Genomic DNA, 18,736 nt, shown 5'->3' with positions numbered 1-18,736 from the left:
CGTCTTTTTGACTTCATAAATCTAGATATCATACTAACTATATAAGTTTTGTTAAAATTGGTATATTCTTTTGAAAATTACTTTTGAAATTACTAATTTTAGACTGTTAAAAATAATTTCAAAATATTTTTCAGAAGTTTTAATGTAATATTTAGTCATTTTAGCAGCGTTTATTTTCAGGACATTTTGGCGTTAGAGATGAAAAATAATAAATTCGGACAAAAATAATTAAAATTTGAAAATACCAAAAAAAACAACAAGGATGTCAATTCTACCCAAAAAATTAAACATATTTTAAAGGTATATGTTTTATAGGTAGAGTAAAGGTAGATTTTTGTTTTAAAAAAACATTAAAAACCACATTTTGCTAAAGATTTTTAAAGATTTCAAAATACGAAAAGTGTTTAAAATACAAACATTATTTTTTTGTGATTTTTTCTTGGTGCCAAACAACCAACAAAAAAAAAAGACGAAAAATACCAATTGTTCTTCGAAATTACATAAAAACCAAACATTCTCAGCCTTGCTTGGCATAAAATTGGAGCAGACTCTATCTTGAACTAAGTTCTGATAGTTTTGAACAAAATTGAAAATGTCTTGGTTGAATTTAATTAACCTTCAATGTTTTCTAAATTAATTTCTAAAATGTTTAGTGTTATCGTGTTTTCGATTGGTAAAGCTGCAATACTATTTTTCGGAAGTCTTCGCGACTAATTTTCAAAATTTCAATTTTGATTTCATAGTACAAGTTTTCACTTAAAAGAGCTGAAATTTGTACTAAATTGTGGTTAGTTGTGAAAAAAAACTGTAATTCCAAAATTCTGTAAGTTGGGAAAAAATTATTGCAAAATAAGCAATACACCGTTTTGGAAGTATCGAAGTTAGTAAGAAAGTCTTCAAACAAAAATTAAAGTGCAAGTCGGTACTTGTGCAGGCACACATTTTGAAAATAAGCTTTTTTTATTTTTTTTTATTTGTAAAAAAAAACTTTAAAAATGGGCAATTCTGAAAATACGTTGATTTTTGTAGTTTAGCCGGATTCCAATAATTTTTTTTTCTCAGATTCGGAATCACAAAAATTGAATAGCCAGTTTTGAATATTCCACATTCATTCCATATAGTTGGTTGGAAAAGTTTTTCGTTCAATCTATTCAAATTCTTGAAGTGTATGTCTTTTGTTCGTAAAATTCTGCACTTTTCTTCGATTTTGACTAGTGATTTACGTTTATGGTGTTGCACTTTTGAGAAACGGGAAAAAGTCTTCGTAGACATTTGGCGCACTCTCACAATTGGTTGCTGATCCCCAGTTCCAATCGGTTTTTTTACAACGAAAGTATAGTGGGTTTATGACGTTTCAGGGAGGTTTATTGCATTTTTAGGGGAATTGGAATGAACTCAATACATTTTGAACGGTTCATAAGCACAATTTTTTATGAAATTTATAATTCAGAATAAGTATTCTGTAGGAAAAGGTGTTTATAATTATATTTATTTCTTCATCCATGTTAGTATTAATAAACTAATATATTGAATTTCAATATATGCGAGAGATATTAGTTTTAGATATAATCATGAATTATTCGAAAGTTGAGAGACATTCCAATTAAATTAGTATACAATTTTAGTCATCAATTTTTTGATTTTTCCACTCGCAGAGTTCGCTCGACACGTTCGAAACTGTACAATGTGTAAGAGTGCCTTGACGTAATCGAATTGGTACTGTAGTACACACTATTAGAGCAATCGAATGTAATGTTAGAACTCATCAAATGGCAACAAGAGTGTGTGGTAGATGACAGTGTGTCGATATTCGTCTCAGCGGGACATTGGAAACAAAGAGTATTTTCAACTGATGTGATCACATTATTCTTGGACTGAGTAAATAGTCCATTTTTTGACTGTGCCGACATTTTTGAAATAGAGGGAAAATATTATCTTTCGAATACATAATGATTTGAAGTACAGTTTTGAAAGTAGTGGTGTTTTGACAATTTATTATTTCTTCGTTAAACCTAATTCATATAGTCGATTTAGAGAAATAGTTTCCAGGGACTGAAGTTTGAATACAATTGAAATTGGAATTGAAAATAATTGTTTATGTTATGTATCTGATGCTCTGATGGTCGTTTGCAGTTCAAGAGTCCCCTGTGTACATTGTTCGAAAGTTTTCGAGTTAGATTTGAAACCGAAGATATCATCTTTTCTCCAATTCGCTCAATTTCACTCATTTTCCCTCATTTTCTCGTTTCTCTCTCCTTCGGTACCTTATCTTTCGCACCCTCGATCATCTTCGTAACTTCTCAAAACACTAGCCTCACATACAAAAAGTGGTTGTAAAGGTGCGAAGGGCGGTCGGACGTCTGGTAGGAATCACTTGCCTCCCGGGGTGTCGTCGATCTCAAACGCAAAGAAAATTTTTAGAAATGAAAAGTTTTGCGCTCCAACCTCGTCGTCTAGCGCCTTTCGATTTTTTGATCATCTGAAGAAGATAGGAAGCATCGGAGAAGATAGAACGCAACAGGTGCAGAACCAGAAACGCATCGGACACACTGGTTTACTATCGGCTGAGCAGGTGCCGTTGGTTCTGGATTCATATACATCTTAGAAAAGGCGGCAAACAAAAGACATGTGTTGTATAGGATTAGTTGACAGTTGCAATACAAGAATATGATCTTACGCTGAAATGTAAATTTTTTGTGAGGAAAATCCATACAGAAAACCTGGAGAAATTAATTTAATCTGTTTTGCTATTCTTTCGAAGTAAACACTTTTTCTGCTGTATATGACGGTGAGAATTGATAGATCAAAGAGAGCAACTTTTTTATTCTCTTTACCGATTGCTCTATAACGTCGAAGGACTAGAGGTACACCAACCACTGCTAGGGATAACTTGAACTGTAGGAGACACAGAGAGAGGGCATCTGGTGTTGAATGGGAAAGTGCCGCCAGATGGTGTGATGATGATGGTAACAAGGGCGTTTGTGAAGGAGAAGAGAGATGGAAGGCAACACATGGCGCCGAAGACAAAGGACCGGGCAGCTGCTGCTGCTACTGCAGGGCTGTCCTCATCTTCGTTCTACCCTCCTGTCGTCATTGCGATCGGTTTCCTGACGAGATTCGTTGATTCAAAACGTGATTGAAGATAGTTAGAGAGAGAGAGAAAGAGCTCGAGTAATGCTCGGATCGATTGACTGAGGATAGTTGTGTTGTATTTGAGTAGAGGAAAAGTGATAAGGATGCGCGAAGGCCGGAACACGCACTTGAGTGCCGCCTATCGGTAGGCAACAAGCCGGTTATTTTGTGCACAAAGGTAGAAGGTAGAAGTGATCAGCCAGTAGGGTATTCATACACGGAGATAATAGTTAGGAAAGTTGTGACGGTTTCGTAGATCAAAAATGCACTGTACAATTGTTCTTTTAAAGTTCAACCACAGTCATACTTCTTTTTGAAAAACAAATTTTTACCGATTGTTACATCTCATTCAAATTATACAATCAATTTTTTTTAGTGCCCCAGTCATCCAGCAATCGGTAACAGAGCACACTAGGTTTTATGGACCTTTTTCTAGTCACTTCGTAGCGGCCTATTTTATTGCACTACCGCCCATACGAATACAAATTGCGCATTCGAGTATTATGGGACCCTTCATTCCATCCGCCATCGTGTTGTGTTCGCACCAAATAACAGACGGAATTGAGAACAGCAGACGGGCGGCCGTTTTATAGATGCTCCGTCGCCAGATGTGTTCTCTTGGATTCATTAGCCAGCTCGGTTGAAAAGGAATTGGAGGAAACGGCGTTAATGGTCTGATAGATTTATCGAAAGGATTCTTGGAGATGTGTCGTTTGAACAATAATCAAAGTTATTGGCTAATGAAATAACACAGCAGAGTCGTATTAGAAAAGATTAGGGTAGTGTTTGAAGTACTGTAGTCCGCGTTTTAAAACTGTATTATTGAAACATTCTGATCTAGAAATGTTGAGGTTTCTGAAGTGACAATACCCCATTCCAAATAGTGGCCATTTCTTCAAATTGAGCTAATACAATGCCAACATTTCCCTCACAGTATAAACTTCCTGGAAACATTTGCTCTTCTCCATTGCTTCTGCTGCCGTTGTCCTTTCCCTTCGATATTCACTTTAACTCGGAATATTTCATGCATATTTGAGGGGAATTGCGTGTCCGCTGCTTTTCGTTTTTGAATGAAGAAGGTCCCTTTAGGGTCCGTACGTCCGAATAGCATGAGCGGAGCATTAGAAGGAAAAAGAGAGACCCAGATGATGGAATTGCGTGTGTGTGTGTATGCATGGGCTCTTCCTTTCCAAGATTGTGCCGCTTCTTCTTCTACTTCTCGATGAGTTTTTGTCTCCTAGTTGTCGTCCTTCTCTTCTAGTCGTCTTCGTTTTTTCTTCCTTTTTTTCCAGAAAGTAGTTCGCGTCTTCCCTCCGCCTTGGATTAGGATCACCCTGCGATGTGTATGTGTCTGTACCCTCTTCATAGAGCATACTCTGGAAGTGGGCGGGAATCCGGAGCATCGAGATAGTACCAATTGCTTGAAGAGATTCGAAAGATATTGAGAAGTAGGAGGAGGCAACACTATGCGGAGACTCCGCCCCCACCACAACCGCCGCCCGGGGTGTTTGTGTGGAGTGCGCGTGTTTGTGTGCGAGTGTGTCTACTGAAGAGAAGGCTGCTGCCGTCTTCTTATTCTTCTTCTTCTCGTCCTCTACTGCTGCAGCAGCTTCCGAGGGTCCCGTCGTCCAACTTGTATTGAGCCATTGGTCCGCTCTATGTGCTGTGTGTGTGTGCGGAGACATGAAAAGCAGTCACATGCCCCCAGAGCGGAGCTCCTCGAGCCCTCACTTCTTCTTCTTCTTCGTCTTATTCTACCTCTTCGTATTTTATTCTTCGCTACCACAATCGTATTTCGACGAATCTAAACAGTATACAGAAAGCCATCAAAGCGGTGGTTGATGTGTTGCAAATTATGACTTTCATATCACAGCCAGCTTTGATGTGCTGCCTGTTGCACTGTAATTTTTTATAGCAAATGGTACGGTAATATTCCAAATTTTGCATGAATTTGTAAGATACCATAAAAATATTGAAGTTTTTTTTTGAATTTTGAAATATGAAAATTCGAGACTTACTATATTGAAACGGCATCTACTGCCTAAAAAAAATTGATGCAATATTCGGACTGTAGATATATCTTGTTGTACTGTTCTGTTACTTCAAAAAAATCATAACGTATAATTTTAATGTTTTTTAAGCTTTAGTAGTTTTTCGAAATACTCGAAATCTCGTCTACTTGAACCCTATACCGTAAAAAGACTGTGAGCAAATCTAAATTTTTGAGAAAACTCAATTGATTCTAGAAGAACTTTGAGTGCATAAGATAAGGAATCCGATGATAAATTGCACGCGAAACCCTTGTACATGTTATAAGAAACGTATGCAGCCAGCAAGCATAAAATTTAAGCAAACGAATTTGTGATTTTTTGCATTTCTCGATGGGATAAGAAGATTAATCCGTCCGCAGTGCACGAGTAGCATACACTTATTTTATAAGATATGCTACACGAAAACATTAAAATAAAATACCAGAGAAAACGGCAAGTACAAAAAAGGAAGCCATGAAATTAACAGAGATTTTCGGTTTCGTTTCGTCATTGGATGACGAGAGTGGGATTTTAAGTGCACAAACTACAATACACAAAAATATTCATTTTCAGGCACTTTGCCAGGTTATCTCGTATGATGCGATCCACGATCGACGATGGTTATTCGATAATTTCCTGCCACGTTTTTCACAAATGCTCAAAGATCCGACGATGCATGTCAGGAAGGTAGGAGATGTTAGAATTGCATTAATCTGGATGACGGGAATTTGATGATCGAAAGGAAATATATAGCTATTATCGAATTAAAATATTAATTTTGAATTTTGAAAAAAGGAATCGAGGCGTTACTTCAAGATATAAGAAATATGGGAAAATCCAATAAAATAATAATTAAAAACAGGAAACGAAACTGGCAGAGATTTTATGTTCACCATCTCATATTCCTATAAGCTGAAAAGTAATCAGCATATTGCCAGAAGTTAGAAAAAAAGTTAGATTGAGTAGACTTTTTAATTTTAATCAATTTTTACCAAATACAGAACACTTCCATTTATTGAAAACTGAGATTTAATTATGTGAAAAATTAAAATTAAAAATTTGCTTTGCACTGAATACAGATAATCAAAAATACAGCAAAAACGAAGAGAAATCCTTATTTTTCAGAGTGCCCTTCATATTTTTGGAAATCTTGGAAACATGTTTGGACAGAAATTCACCGAAGTGGTATGACTACGAACTACAAAATCGAAAAATCAACTTTAAAAATTAATTTCAGTTCTTGGTTCCCCACCTGATTACACTCTCGTGCGATATGACATGGGCGGTTCGGAAAGTTGCATGCGAGGTACAGTTTCAAGGTTTCGAAATTTGTAGAATAGTATCTTGATTGAAAAATTATTTGTTTTTCATATTTCTTGGAAAGAGGATGTAGATATTTTGGTTCAAACATATAATTTCAGATATTTGTGAAAGTGGCTGAATGTGCTTCAAATCAAGTGAGAATTGACATTTTGTCACCTAATTTCGTGAGATTATTGAATGATCCGAACAAATGGGTGTCGTTCATTGCTTATCAACAACTTGGACCATTCATTTCACTATTTGCTAATCCGGATATTACGGGACTTGAACTTCGAAATGGACAAGTCGTTGTCAGAGATCCAGTAGTATTAGAACCATCAGTAACTGAACAGGAAGATCCATCAAATTCTACATTTTCGGAAGACACATCGGATGATTTTAGAACACTTCCTAAAGATACGTGGCTGCCTGAAGTTGATTTTAATGATGACTTTGAATATCAATTGGGATCAATCGATAATACACAGAATCAAAAGGAATTGACAACTGTGACGACAGCATTGGTGAAAACTCCGAAACGAGGGGAACGAGTTATGGACAGGTTGGTCACATTTTATCGAATATTTAGAAGAATCTCATCGATTTCAAAAAAATATGAGAATTATGGATTAAAAAACAGCAAAATCATGAATTCTTATTCCTGAATTAATTGTACTTCAAATCCTCAATTTTTAGCGTTCTGTCTGGAATCAACAAAATGTTTGGATCGTTGGAACGAAGCTCGCCGAAATCAAAAGAAGTCGAAAAAATTGCTGCCACATTTTCAAGTCCATCGAAACGATCACCACTATCACTTCACAGTGCAGTCAGTCTGATTGATAAATTCAGCAAAAGAAGCAATCCGAACAATCCACAGTAAGGAATTTTGATTCAAAGTGAAGGAATTGGAGTTTTCTTCACATCAAAATGAAAAATACCGTAATTGGTCTCGATACGACAATGTTTGTAAAATACAAACGGAAGTGTTTCTTTGAAGAGTACTGTAGCTTTAAACTTTCGTTGTTTCTGATATTTCATCGATATTTCATAGTTTTTTGTTAAAAAATTTTTTAAATCAAACAACAAAGATAATACAATTAAAACACATAAATTTTAACAAATCGTGAGCTATGAAAAATCAATGAAAATTCCACTGCATCGAAAGTTTCAAACTACAGTACTCTTTAAAGGCGCACACATATTCTTATTTTACATAAAAATGTCGCGTTGAGACCGGGTAGCGTACTTTATGCGCAATATGGTCAAATTCTAAGATTTAATTGTATTTTCACTGTTTAAAATCACCACTTTTTTCAGGCGATTCCCAGTATTTGATTCTGCCAACTCGGATTCCACATTATCATCTAATTCCTCTAACAATAACAGCTCAGAGCAGCAGAATTCGACGGGAATCGCTGCAAAGTGCAGTTCAACTGATGATTTGACTAAATTAGGACTTGAAGACGATGACTGTAAGTTTTCAGAAAATATGTTTCAGAATAAGAAAAAAAGATGGTAGAATAGTTATTGAAATGATAGTTTTCGGATGAGCACTTCCAAGAAAATTTGTTCTCAAACGAAATTTTTAGAAATGGATCATTTTGCTTGTTTCGTTCAAAACTTAAACAGTATCACTAAATCACTAAATATATATATAGTGGTTATTTTTCGTCATTGAAATAATTTTACTACCCCAGAAAACAAAACACCGTGTGTATTAGTATCCTGTAATATGTAGTGGCGTGGTCCTATCTGATTTTTTCTGCGTTTTGGTGATGGTCTTGTTGCGTTTTGTACCAATTCACACATACACAATCTCCCACATTCACATTCACAGTATTATCTCTATTTGTGATACATTTACAACTTTTTGAAATATTTATGCTGTTTGAAAATAACTGAAAAATTATTATTGTAAAGAACAACAATTAGAGATAATACTCGCATAGTATGTTTTGTCATACTTACTTTTGTTTTTATCTTTTTTTTTTAGAAATATCACATTTTTCCCCTCTATAGACACTGCTTTATATTATCTACAGCACCAGATGCAGCTGAAGATTCCGATGATTTCACATCGGAAACACGGACGACAAGTCCACGTGGTCGGCGTATTGCCACCAACGCGTGGTCGAAGCTTGATATTCGGCAGAAGATATTTCTCCGGCGACTTGGAGCTCTACCACCGAGCTTTCCGAAGAAAAAGGCGACACACAGCAGCAGCAGCAGTCCGAGAAAATCACCAACAAGATCGCCACTGCTGTCGTCGCGAAAAAAGGGACTTTTGTTTGATTTTGCGGCGCCTATTGAAATCAAATCATCGTCTTCTGATCATTCGGAGACAATTCCAGTCCGGACAGCCAATCAACAGCAAGAAAAAGCAGATGATGATAAGCTGAATACCGATGAACGGCAGCAATGTATGTAGTAGTGTGTTGCTTGCCTTAATGTTTTATCTGTAAAGCCTACTGTTTTTTGAAAAGCTTCCCGTTTTTGGATTTGTGAATTCTCGAAATTTTGGAAATTTCAAATTAGAAGCAGAAAATAACTATCAAATTGAAATAAGGAACATTATTCAGATGCAAAATTTTGCGATTTTCGGGGCAAGACTACAGTACCCGGTCTCGACACGACAGAATATATTTTAATGACGATTTGCGCCTTTAAGAATTACAATGGCCTTGCTGTTTTTCGATTTTCTTGCATTTTTTTCTGCATTTTGAATATAATTTTAAAATTATTCATTAGTTTTACATAAATAGAGCAGTTTTTTAAGCCGAAGAAAATTGAAAAACAGCGAGACTACTGTACTTCTTAAAGGCGCATATTCTTCTTCACCTAAACATATTCCATCGTGGCGAGACCGGGCACCGTATTCTTAAGTCGAAAAATGCTCTATGAGTCATATAATTGAGAAAGTTTTCGAATCCAAAAGCGGCGATCCTTTGAATGTGCGTGTCTGAATGTATGAATGTGTAGCAGTGTCTGTGTTTTTGGGATTTGTGGTGTTCTTTTCTTTTGTGTCCTTCATCCCATAGGAGGGTCAACAAATCTGATGATAAAATGAGGACTAAAGAAGAAAATAGAAGACTGTGATAAGGCCTTCTTCAGTCCGATGATTTGACAACTAACTCCAGTCTTTCCCCTTGATGTAATTTTGAAGGAAATTCTTTTTTTTTTGTTTTTAGTTACATTTAAAATTAATTTCATTACAAAATAATACTATTTTTAGACATGGAAAACTCTGGTCCAAAGTTCAACACTGATGAAGATTCAACGAATGATTCAGATAGTGACGATGAGGATAATGATTTTGAAAAGTCTTTTGTTGCTGACGAAGATGACGGAGAACAAGACGATAGTCCATTATCAATTGAAATTAAATCATCTTCTTCGTCAGACTTTGAATCAGTTTCGGCAGCCACTCCAACATCTCAGGAGCCAGTATCTAATGAGTTTTCATTGACTTATTGGTCGTCAAACTATGCTATTTCGTGAGTTTTACATTTTACGAATTTTTTTCTGGATGGTTATTTATTGCTCAAATATCATCTTCGCCGTCTTGAATTTGATGATCTTTTAATATCTTGTCTCATGCATTTCTTAACATCTTCCTTGTTTTAGGTCTATCGAAGATGAGCTCAAACCTTTTGGATCCTCATCCTCATTTACCAATTCTCCAACTTCTAACAGTTATTTGGAGAGCCGATTCGATGTGATGAAGGTTAATCTTTCGCCAAGAGCTCGATCAGTGTCATTTGGAACTAATGGATCTCCGATATCCACTTCACCACGAAGGTATTTTGCGCAAAAAAAAGAAAAAAAATACTGATTCATAAAAATTATTTAAAAAATTTATTGGAAAAAAATCAACTTTTTTTCTCAGAATTTGTACATTTCAAGATTGAAATGAACTTAACTTTTTTCCGATTCAAACAAATGCCTATTCCAGAAAAGCCAACAGTACATCTGAACCATCTCCACCAAACACCGGAAACTTGAAAAGCGATGACTCCATTGTAATGCTCAATACGGAAGAAAAGGAGAAACTGGGAATTTTAGATTTCGATGAAATGAACATGTCAATATCATCGAATTCATCGATTCATGGAGAAGCCGCAATGACGGAAGATTCGGATATTAGTCTAACTTCGATTGAACAGGCAGCACTCCAACATGTTCCAGTAGATCTTGTTGAATCTTATATGAGAGTCATGGGGCCGATTGGAGGTAGTGGAAGCGGAGGTGGTGGTAATGGAAGTTCTACAACCATAGCTACTGGAGATCCATCGCTTTGCGCGGAGACCTATCGTCATTGTGCTCACAACTTTCCCGCAGTGTGCTATACGCTTGGACGTGCTGCATGGCCTCGGCTTAAGCTTGTATTCCGGAAGCTTGCGATGGATGAGCAGGCTCGAGTTCGTCAGTCGATATCTCATTCGATTCATGAAATAGCAAATATGCTTGGACAGGAGATCACAGATGAAGATTTGTTGCCAGTTTTCTATGATTTGAGGTATTTTGCGAAAAAAATTGGTTTTTCGAGCCAAAATTGCTATTTACTCTGATGCCGTTCGTTCAATAAAAAAATTAGCTAACCTCGAATTTAAAAACCTCAAATTCGTGTGTTACAGAAACGATCAAAATCCAGACGTTCGCAATGGAATATTAATTCATTTGTATGATTTCGTGAAGGTAATCTCCATTTTGTTACCAAAGTAACCAGAAAATTGATTAATTTATAAACATTTCAGTTCCTGTCGCCAGAAAAGCGTGACGAGATGATTCTTTCCCTTCCACAATTCTTCCCAATCGGAGCTCAACCAGGAAATCAGGCACAGAATGGTGATTGGAGATCTAGATTTGAACTTATATCGTGAGTCTTTCAGTTTAAACATTTTCTATTAAACAAAACTCTTTTTTTTGCAGTCAACTTTCGAAGCTGTGCTCTCTGTACAGTATTCAAGATGTCAATTTTCACATGTCTGGAATTGCTCTTACATTGGCTGATGATCGTGTCGCAGAAGTTCGACGTGAAGCTGTGATGCTTGTTTCAACGATCGTCGGAGCCCTTGTTACAGCTGAATGGGATAACATCAAAGGAGTTCGGGATATTGAAAATGGACATGTTGATGTGAAAAAGAAGAGTAACAAAACTGATTTTTTGTCCGAACAATTTGTCGATGATATTGTATCCAGTTTTGCAAAAACTCAGAAATGGACAAGACGTCAAACGTGAGTTATTGTGGATTTTCAAATTTTATGCTATAAACTATGTAGAACTTTGGAAATCTTTTTTTTTCAGATTCTGCTTCATCTGCGCCCAAATTTTACGCGATAAGCAGTGCGACGGGATTCAGTTCCGATATTTCTTTGCTACTCCTCTTCAGCAGTTGGCTCAAGATAGTAAGTAGACTGTGCCTAACTGCAATGTGTTATTGTTTCTTTTCAGAAGTTCCAAATGTCCGATTGGCATCTTGCGAGGCGTTAAGTGTGTGGAGAAAAACTTTGATCGCTGCTCGCGCTCAGGAAAGGTATGTGCAGTTTTTAAACTTTCTTTGAACGAGTTTCTATGTTGATTTATCGTATTTTCTCTTTAGTCTTGTATCTTTAGTCTTTAGTCCGGACCAATTGAAAATTAGTCTGGCATGAAAGAAGAATACGGTATTTATTTTCGTATGCCGATTAATCAAAAAGCCTAAATAAATAACTTTCAGAAGAGGTCAATCTCCGATCTCTTCGCCAGCATCAGAACCATCAGCTATCCGTCGTGACATCAATCTTGTTTCCGATATGATGGTCAAACTCTCCAACGATTCTGATATTGATGCGGCATTCATTGCAAAGAAGTGTCAAGGTTTAACAGATGATCATCAGCCAGTTGATGTTGCTTCACGAACTACACGGATGCGTGAACGAGAAGAACAGTTCTTTGGAGATATTATTCTTAGCTATTCTCCTGGTTGTAATGCAAGAGTTTCTGGTAAAGAAATTAAACAGTTGGTAAGAATTCTGGAAGACGCTTTGCATTTGAAAACGAACGGTTTTATTTTTGCAGATCCGGCATGATCAAGGAGCAGTTCAGAAAGCAGCTCCACTTCAATCAATGGAAGATTTTGGAGATGAGATATTGGTAAAGTGAAGCTCGAGCTGTTGATTTTTAAGCTCCGACCTAGAATTTTTTGCAGGCTCATGCGGCAGATTCGGTGAATATTCAAACACCTCCGGAAGTAGTTGCTACTGTTCAACGAGTCTCAATTACAAATGAACAATTTGAGGATAACACTGAAGCGGTTGATATGGAAATTGAAGAGGATGAAGATGAAAACTCTACAGAGAAGAAGGAAAACACTGAAAAAACCGCAGAGGAAGAATCTGAGAATGTTAAGAATACTGAGGATGAACTGGATATACCTATGGATCCTGCACCTACTCTTCCACCACCAGTGGTGAGGTCAATTTTTAAACAAAAAATGTTCAAATCCTTTTTCAGACATCAAAAAATCAATCTTCATCACCTATTACCGCCTCAAGTTCAGATAACAACGAGACAAGTGCTTGATTTTCAGTAATTTTGGAATGTGTTCGAACCAGTTTTTTTTTCATGTTTTCCTATTCTTTTTGTCAAATTCAATTCACCACGTGGCCTTTATTTCATATACATTTGCTCACAAAGATATAGATTTTTTCCTGCAATATTTCCCCGAAAATTGACATTTGCTATAAGTGAGAGCAATTTAATTTTTTGCCACAATTCACTATATCATATGTCTCTTTTTCTTCCAAACTTGAAGTTTTAGGATTTGATTCAAAATGTGATCGCTGGCCGATCTTTTCCCATTAAAATACTTTTTTTCTAGGTTTCTTGTGTAATTGTCCCGTTTTTTTCTTGGAATTTTTAGAATTTTATGTGTGGTATTTATTACTAGAGTATCAATTTCAATTATTTCAGTTTTCCATCCCCATTTATTCCATTTTTCTTGGTCATACTTAAACTCCGCTGTTGACAGCTCCTTTTATCCACTTTCTTCCCATTTTCTTCTCCCCGCCCACAATTTCTCACACTCGGTTTTCATGTTTCACTTAATTGTGCGTGCTCTGCCCTCTTACTTCATTTATTGATTTTTTTGTAGCCATAGTGCCTAATTTGTGGTATAATACATGTGAATTCGTAGTTTATTCCACATTTTATGAAAGAGAGTTGGGTGAAAATTTAAAAAAAATAAATTAAAAGAATCACGCTAGGCATTTTTCCTGACTTCACCGCCAAGGGAGAAGTCCTTGAAAACGGGGTACTGTAGCGAAGATTATGCAATATTTCGAACGATGGTGACTATTTTACATATCTGAAAGCATTTCAAATTTGGAAAACTCGAAAAAAAGACTCACTTGGCTGCCCAATCGACTCGACCCGTATTACTCATTTTATTTGGTGAATGAGAATTATTTGCTGAATGATTATTTGTTTGATTCGACACTGTTGGTCCCGTCTGTCTTGCTCCGAAGCTTGGGATGTAACCTGTAATTTCAAAGTTAAAAAACAAAAATTAGGAATGAAAACTATATTGGGAAATGAATGAAAAAAATAGGAATATGATAAATCAGAAAAAAGATTTGTTGTAACTTTATAGTGTCTAAACTAAACGTGCTTATAAAAGAGAAAACTCGGTCACTCTCATAGAATTACAATCTCATTAGTTATCAAAATCGACACCACAAGACTATTAATTTCAAATTAAAAAAGATATATTTCAATTTTTCAGAGGTTCAAATTCTGAACGTTAAGGATTCAAAAAAAATGGTGCGAACGAGACGTGACTTATTTTTCAAAAACATTAGAAAGCGAAAATTTTCTTGATAGTTGAAACTATCAATTTAATTTTCACAACTCAACTTTTTTGTTTGGTGTTTAGTCTAAGTACAAATGTAATAGTCCGACTTCACCAAATATGATAATAAAACACAAAAAAATTTAGTTAAAAAAAACTTTGGTTTTGGAAAATTTCCATATTTTACAAAACTATGGTCATCTTGAGTAATTTCGAGATTTGCTGCAGGTTCGACCCCCAGAATGCTTAAATACGAACATTTAAAACACAATGAAAATATAAAACTTGGAGGAATAACTTTCTCGACTTCCAAAATTATGATTAGTGAAAAAGAGCTATAACTACTATTTGACTCTAATAGTAAATAAAAAATGTCAAAAAACGTCTTTGTTTTATTATGATTTTTGGATATTTCAGCACCATGAGCGGTTTGGAACAATTTCCAAAAAATAGAACTATGTTCTCAAGTTTTCGGCTAATTATATAGTTAGAAGTATTACATTGACCTTTTTGGCAGATTTTTTTTCATAGATATATCAGTTTTGCTATAAAATCTTTGATCGAACAAAAGCAATTGCAAACACTAAGAATATTGGGAAGAAAGGCATGCGCCAAAAGGAAGTAAAAAAACAAACAAAAAGAGAGATTTATGAGAAGAACAAAACGACGAACCGTACGCATACTCGAACCTTGTTTGAACTGCCGTTCGACCCTCTTTTTTTGCAGAAAATGTTGTCGTTTTAGTTGTTCCAGTTAATCCATTTGTTGTCATTATTTGATTTTGATGAGTGTCTTTGGATACTTGGCCTGAAAATTGAAAGAAATAGAAAGGACAAGAAAATATAGAAACTTAGGGAGATTTTTGTAAGTAATACCAATTTTTAAAAAATTGAACAATCACAATTCAAATAAGGTATGAGCAAGTCCAACCATTTTACTGAATAAATAATTTTTATAACTTTAATATGTTGAAGCTTAAAAATAAATTATACAAATGTAATAGAGAAGGCTTTGAAAGTGAGCATTATGGCTTAAAACTACGTTGAAAAAAACTAAATACTTACAAAATAAGGAAAACATAATTTTCATAATTTACAAGATTTTTTGAATTTATTTTTGACAGTACCGGGCACATATTTGCTTTTTGATAAATATATCTCCTTTGCTGTCGGCTTTGCTTCATTTGATTTTGTTGGTCCCAGAGGCTTGTTATCTGATCTGAAATTGTAATTTGTGAATGTAAGTCTTAACTTTTCTGAATAATTCTAGTTTAGTAAGACACTGATAACTTGCAACGTCCGATCCCTGGACGTCGCGAATCAACTGTAGAACAGATATGCAACCTACTTTTCAAAAAGAGTTTCCTTATTGAGAGGTAGATTGCGATTTATGTGACGGTCAATAACTTTGGCTGGTTGTTGAGGAGACACATTTTCTGATCCAATGTAATCTTTCTGAAATGTCTACTTTTTATTGTATAGATTCTCTGTAAGTCTGGAAATAATTTCTACCATCTACAAAAAGTAATGCTTATTTCCTTAAATATCTTGAAGATTCGATTAACTTCAAATTACAGCTGCATCATTGTTCAGCAAAAAAAATTAGTGATAACCAACCTTTGCCGCCTTAGCTGTCATTGCTTTCGTATCACTTTTAACTGAAGCTGCACTTGTCTTTCGAATACTTCCAGGAGCTGGTTGACTAACAACTGGAGCACCCAACTTTTCAGCAACTTGGAAATATTTATAGCGAAGTGATTGATTAGCATTCGGACGTTTCTCTGGATTCCAAAGCATCATATCCATCATTAATTTCATTCCTTCTTTACTTATTGTGTTCACAACCTGGAAAGCAATGTGGAATTACAGTTTTTAAATAAATTTTATTAAAAATGAAACTCGAACAATGCTCACCTGTTCCATTGGTGTTGCTACAACTTGTTGGAAACGGAAGTTCATTGCTGAAGCTAATTGATAACCTTCTGGCCATTCATCCTGAAATTATTAATATATTGAATAAATGTGATCAGTCTATTGGTGTTCTCTACTTGTTAAATTTGTAACAGAGTTCACGGATTGCTAAGGTATGTTCGTGGGGAAATGAAGAAAAATTCTGCTTCCACCCCGTCATAATAAAGAACGAACCTTATTTGGAGTTCCAAGAATTGATATTATTTTGAATAATTGATCCATTTCAGAAGTTCCAGGGAAAAGTGGTCTTAGAATATAAAGTTCTGCCATAATGCATCCCAATGCCCACATATCAATTGGTGAGTTGTATGAAGTAGATCTCAGAAGAATTTCAGGTGCTCTATACCATCTTGTTGATACATAATCTGTATATGGTGGTTTTGATCTGATTTCTCGTGCCAATCCAAAATCAGCAATTTTCACAAGTTCTGTTCCATTACACATTATATTTTCGGGTTTCATATCTCGATGAAAGAATCCATTTTTATGCATGAATGCAAGTCCTTGTAGTACTTGATATATTATATTTCGAATAACACTTTCCGGAAAATAACGATCACGATCTTTCATTAGCTCGTACAGATTTTCTTGCATAAACTCGAACACAAAGTAGAGAATGTCATTTTCACGAATTACCTGCAAAATGGGATTTCAATTATTTATTTATTTGTTGTACAACTACAGAAAATGCATCCAATTGTCCATTTTAAAATTTTTTCATAAATATTGAAGGAGTTTTTACAAGTTTTTCAAAAGCATCTAGAGAATTCAAGAAGTTTCTAAAATTTTACAGTGTAGCTACAGTAACTCTACAGGACAGTGATTCCTCAGAGGCTCTGCAGTGTTATGACACTCAACTCAGTCTTCCCTCAAAAGCTTTGAACGGATTTTCAGAATAGTTCCAGTAATCCTACAGTACTATTTTCAGTACCTTCACCAAACCATTACAGTAACACTACAGTAGTCGCCATTCTAAACCATCACTAGGACTATGAAAATGGAAAAAATAAGTCACTTTAGTTTTTCAAAATTTTCATATTTCCGAATGTTCGACTCTTTCCGTAGTTTAAAAGTTGTATGTTTGACTATATAGTTTTGAGAATGATTATGTGCATTTTGAAAAAAAAATTGGCTAAAAATTAATCAGAGAGAGTCATATTACTTTTTGAGTTCAGATTTTCGTATTTTTGTGACTTATGCATGAATATTTCGCAACGAAATCTAATCTTTCTGAGTTTTCTCTTACCTCTCTCAATTTAATAATATTCGGATGATTGAGTTTTTTGAGGGATTTCACTTCTCGTAAGCTCATTGCTTCTTCCCAACTGTAGAACTTTTTCTTCATTCTGCAAAAAACTAATTCTCATTAAGTTTTATCAAACAACATGAATTTCGTGCAAAACGAACTAAAATGATTGAAAACTTTAAATAGTCTGGGCATTATTATCTGGATCCATTCAACTACACACCTTTTAATTGCAACTCGATCACCAGTGTCTATTTTCTTTGCAAGCATAACTTCACCGAATGTTCCATCTCCAAGCCTTTTTGTCATCAGATATCTAAAAATATTGTCTGTTTTTGACGATAATAAAAAATAAATAGACATAACAATACAGAGGATATAATCCCCACTAATGTGAAAAATACGGAAACTGGCAATATTCGTTTTTCTGCGAATCCGTGGCGTCATAATTGCAGACAGAAAAGAGGAAGAATTTATTGTGTATTTGGTAGACAAAATAGATGAACAAGTAAATAGATTTTTGCGTTAAACTAATGAATTCGGTGGGCACCCAAGAAAAAAAGAGAAAACTCATAAACTACAATCTCTTGCAAAAACTGTCAAAACTATAATCTCAAAATTTTAAAAAATTTCAAAAAAGTCTATTTTTCTGCCTCTCACCACTTTTCTGCGGCGTAACAGCGTGGCGCGCTCGACGGGCGCTAATATGAACGCCCTAAATTTTGATTTCACTTAATTTGTGGTACAACACAGTTTTGCCATAAAGGCATTCCGGCAATAACACAATTTTGGAGCATAAAACTGGTTAAAAAAAAATAAACTCAGGACAGTACCCTACTACAGTTACTTAACATTCAACTGGCCATATCCTGACATTTAAATAATCTTTGGAATCATTGACTACAACTATGAACACCTTAATCGACGAACATCTTTACACACCGTTACAAATACTTTTTTTTCCATTTTTAAAATATATTATTGGGTGTACTTTTTGGTATTAACATCTAAACAAATTTTTCACCTGCAATTAGTTTTTGTATTCAGAACTTTGTGAACTCTACACTTTCTCCTTTTGCCCGGAAACCTACAAAAAATGATAAAAAACGTACCGATCAGCAAGTTTAACAGCCGATGACATGGCTTCTTGCCCTTATATTTTCCTTTCTACTTTCCGGTATTTGGCGTCCTTTTATTGTCAATCTGACCCGTTTTGCAGCTGAAAAC

The 18,736-nt window shown here is 35.3% G+C and overlaps 2 protein-coding genes and 6 non-coding genes across 13 annotated transcripts in view; 3 read left to right on the top strand and 5 right to left on the bottom strand.

The window, feature by feature from the left end:
* Positions 1-13,704, top strand: part of ppfr-1 (Serine/threonine-protein phosphatase 4 regulatory subunit 1) — a gene marked incomplete at both ends in the record, with an annotated part of 25,884 nt that extends 12,180 nt beyond the window's left edge. The window contains 19 exons of one of the 4 annotated variants that reach the window (NM_001026217.5): positions 5,736-5,849; positions 6,288-6,347; positions 6,400-6,468; positions 6,584-7,026; positions 7,161-7,340; positions 7,782-7,936; positions 8,507-8,884; positions 9,697-9,958; positions 10,089-10,262; positions 10,417-10,980; positions 11,099-11,159; positions 11,219-11,340; positions 11,394-11,699; positions 11,770-11,870; positions 11,917-11,998; positions 12,182-12,467; positions 12,523-12,597; positions 12,653-12,913; positions 12,958-13,638. In NM_001026217.5, coding sequence (NP_001021388.1) covers positions 5,736-5,849; positions 6,288-6,347; positions 6,400-6,468; positions 6,584-7,026; positions 7,161-7,340; positions 7,782-7,936; positions 8,507-8,884; positions 9,697-9,958; positions 10,089-10,262; positions 10,417-10,980; positions 11,099-11,159; positions 11,219-11,340; positions 11,394-11,699; positions 11,770-11,870; positions 11,917-11,998; positions 12,182-12,467; positions 12,523-12,597; positions 12,653-12,913; positions 12,958-13,026 — 3,762 coding nt within the window. Of the gene's footprint in view, positions 1-5,735; positions 5,850-6,287; positions 6,348-6,399; positions 6,469-6,583; positions 7,027-7,160; positions 7,341-7,781; positions 7,937-8,506; positions 8,885-9,696; positions 9,959-10,088; positions 10,263-10,416; positions 10,981-11,098; positions 11,160-11,218; positions 11,341-11,393; positions 11,700-11,769; positions 11,871-11,916; positions 11,999-12,181; positions 12,468-12,522; positions 12,598-12,652; positions 12,914-12,957 lie in introns of those variants that run through there. The other 3 variants (NM_001128984.4, NM_001026218.5, NM_001026219.6) reach the window with 3 other exon arrangements.
* On the top strand, positions 1,813-1,956 carry F16A11.12. Its single transcript, NR_101600.1, has one exon. It is a non-coding gene; the product is annotated as a small nucleolar RNA F16A11.12 (small nucleolar RNA).
* Positions 1,979-4,432, bottom strand: F16A11.5. 2 transcript variants are annotated; one of them, NR_050370.1, is made up of 3 exons: positions 2,720-4,432; positions 2,445-2,677; positions 1,979-2,396 (listed from the first exon to the last, which is right to left on the bottom strand). It is a non-coding gene; the product is annotated as an Unclassified non-coding RNA F16A11.5a (non-coding RNA). The 2 variants fall into 2 exon arrangements; NR_050371.1 differs by having other exon boundaries at positions 2,874-4,432.
* anr-25 lies at positions 1,980-2,546 on the bottom strand. The gene is made up of 2 exons (NR_101599.1): positions 2,446-2,546; positions 1,980-2,397 (listed from the first exon to the last, which is right to left on the bottom strand).
* mir-2 lies at positions 4,938-5,035 on the top strand. The gene has a single exon (NR_000171.2). It is a non-coding gene; the product is annotated as a pre-microRNA mir-2 (primary transcript).
* On the bottom strand, positions 11,176-11,258 carry M04C9.9. Its single transcript, NR_050368.1, has one exon. It is a non-coding gene; the product is annotated as an Unclassified non-coding RNA M04C9.9 (non-coding RNA).
* dyf-5 (Serine/threonine-protein kinase dyf-5) lies at positions 13,565-18,736 on the bottom strand (the record flags this gene model as incomplete). Of its 2 annotated transcripts, NM_001136314.5 has the most annotated exons (11): positions 18,622-18,736; positions 17,733-17,825; positions 17,510-17,609; positions 16,438-16,899; positions 16,207-16,287; positions 15,910-16,137; positions 15,641-15,747; positions 15,420-15,511; positions 14,966-15,100; positions 13,854-13,983; positions 13,565-13,810 (listed from the first exon to the last, which is right to left on the bottom strand). In NM_001136314.5, exons 1-11 carry the CDS (start codon positions 18,648-18,650, stop codon positions 13,798-13,800), a joined length of 1,470 nt encoding a protein of 489 aa, NP_001129786.2. In that variant the 5' UTR covers positions 18,651-18,736. The 2 variants fall into 2 exon arrangements, with proteins under 2 accessions (NP_001129786.2, NP_492493.2); NM_060092.4 differs by lacking the exons at positions 13,565-13,810; positions 13,854-13,983 and having other exon boundaries at positions 14,877-15,100; positions 18,622-18,728.
* Positions 16,138-16,206, bottom strand: mir-1019. Its single transcript, NR_023945.2, has one exon. It is a non-coding gene; the product is annotated as a pre-microRNA mir-1019 (primary transcript).

The sequence above is a fragment of the Caenorhabditis elegans genome, chromosome I, assembly GCF_000002985.6.
Source record: "Caenorhabditis elegans chromosome I".
Lineage (NCBI taxonomy): Eukaryota > Metazoa > Nematoda > Chromadorea > Rhabditida > Rhabditidae > Caenorhabditis > Caenorhabditis elegans.
The sequence above is the reverse complement of the archived record's forward strand: the minus strand, read 5'-3'. Positions and strand labels throughout refer to the sequence as shown.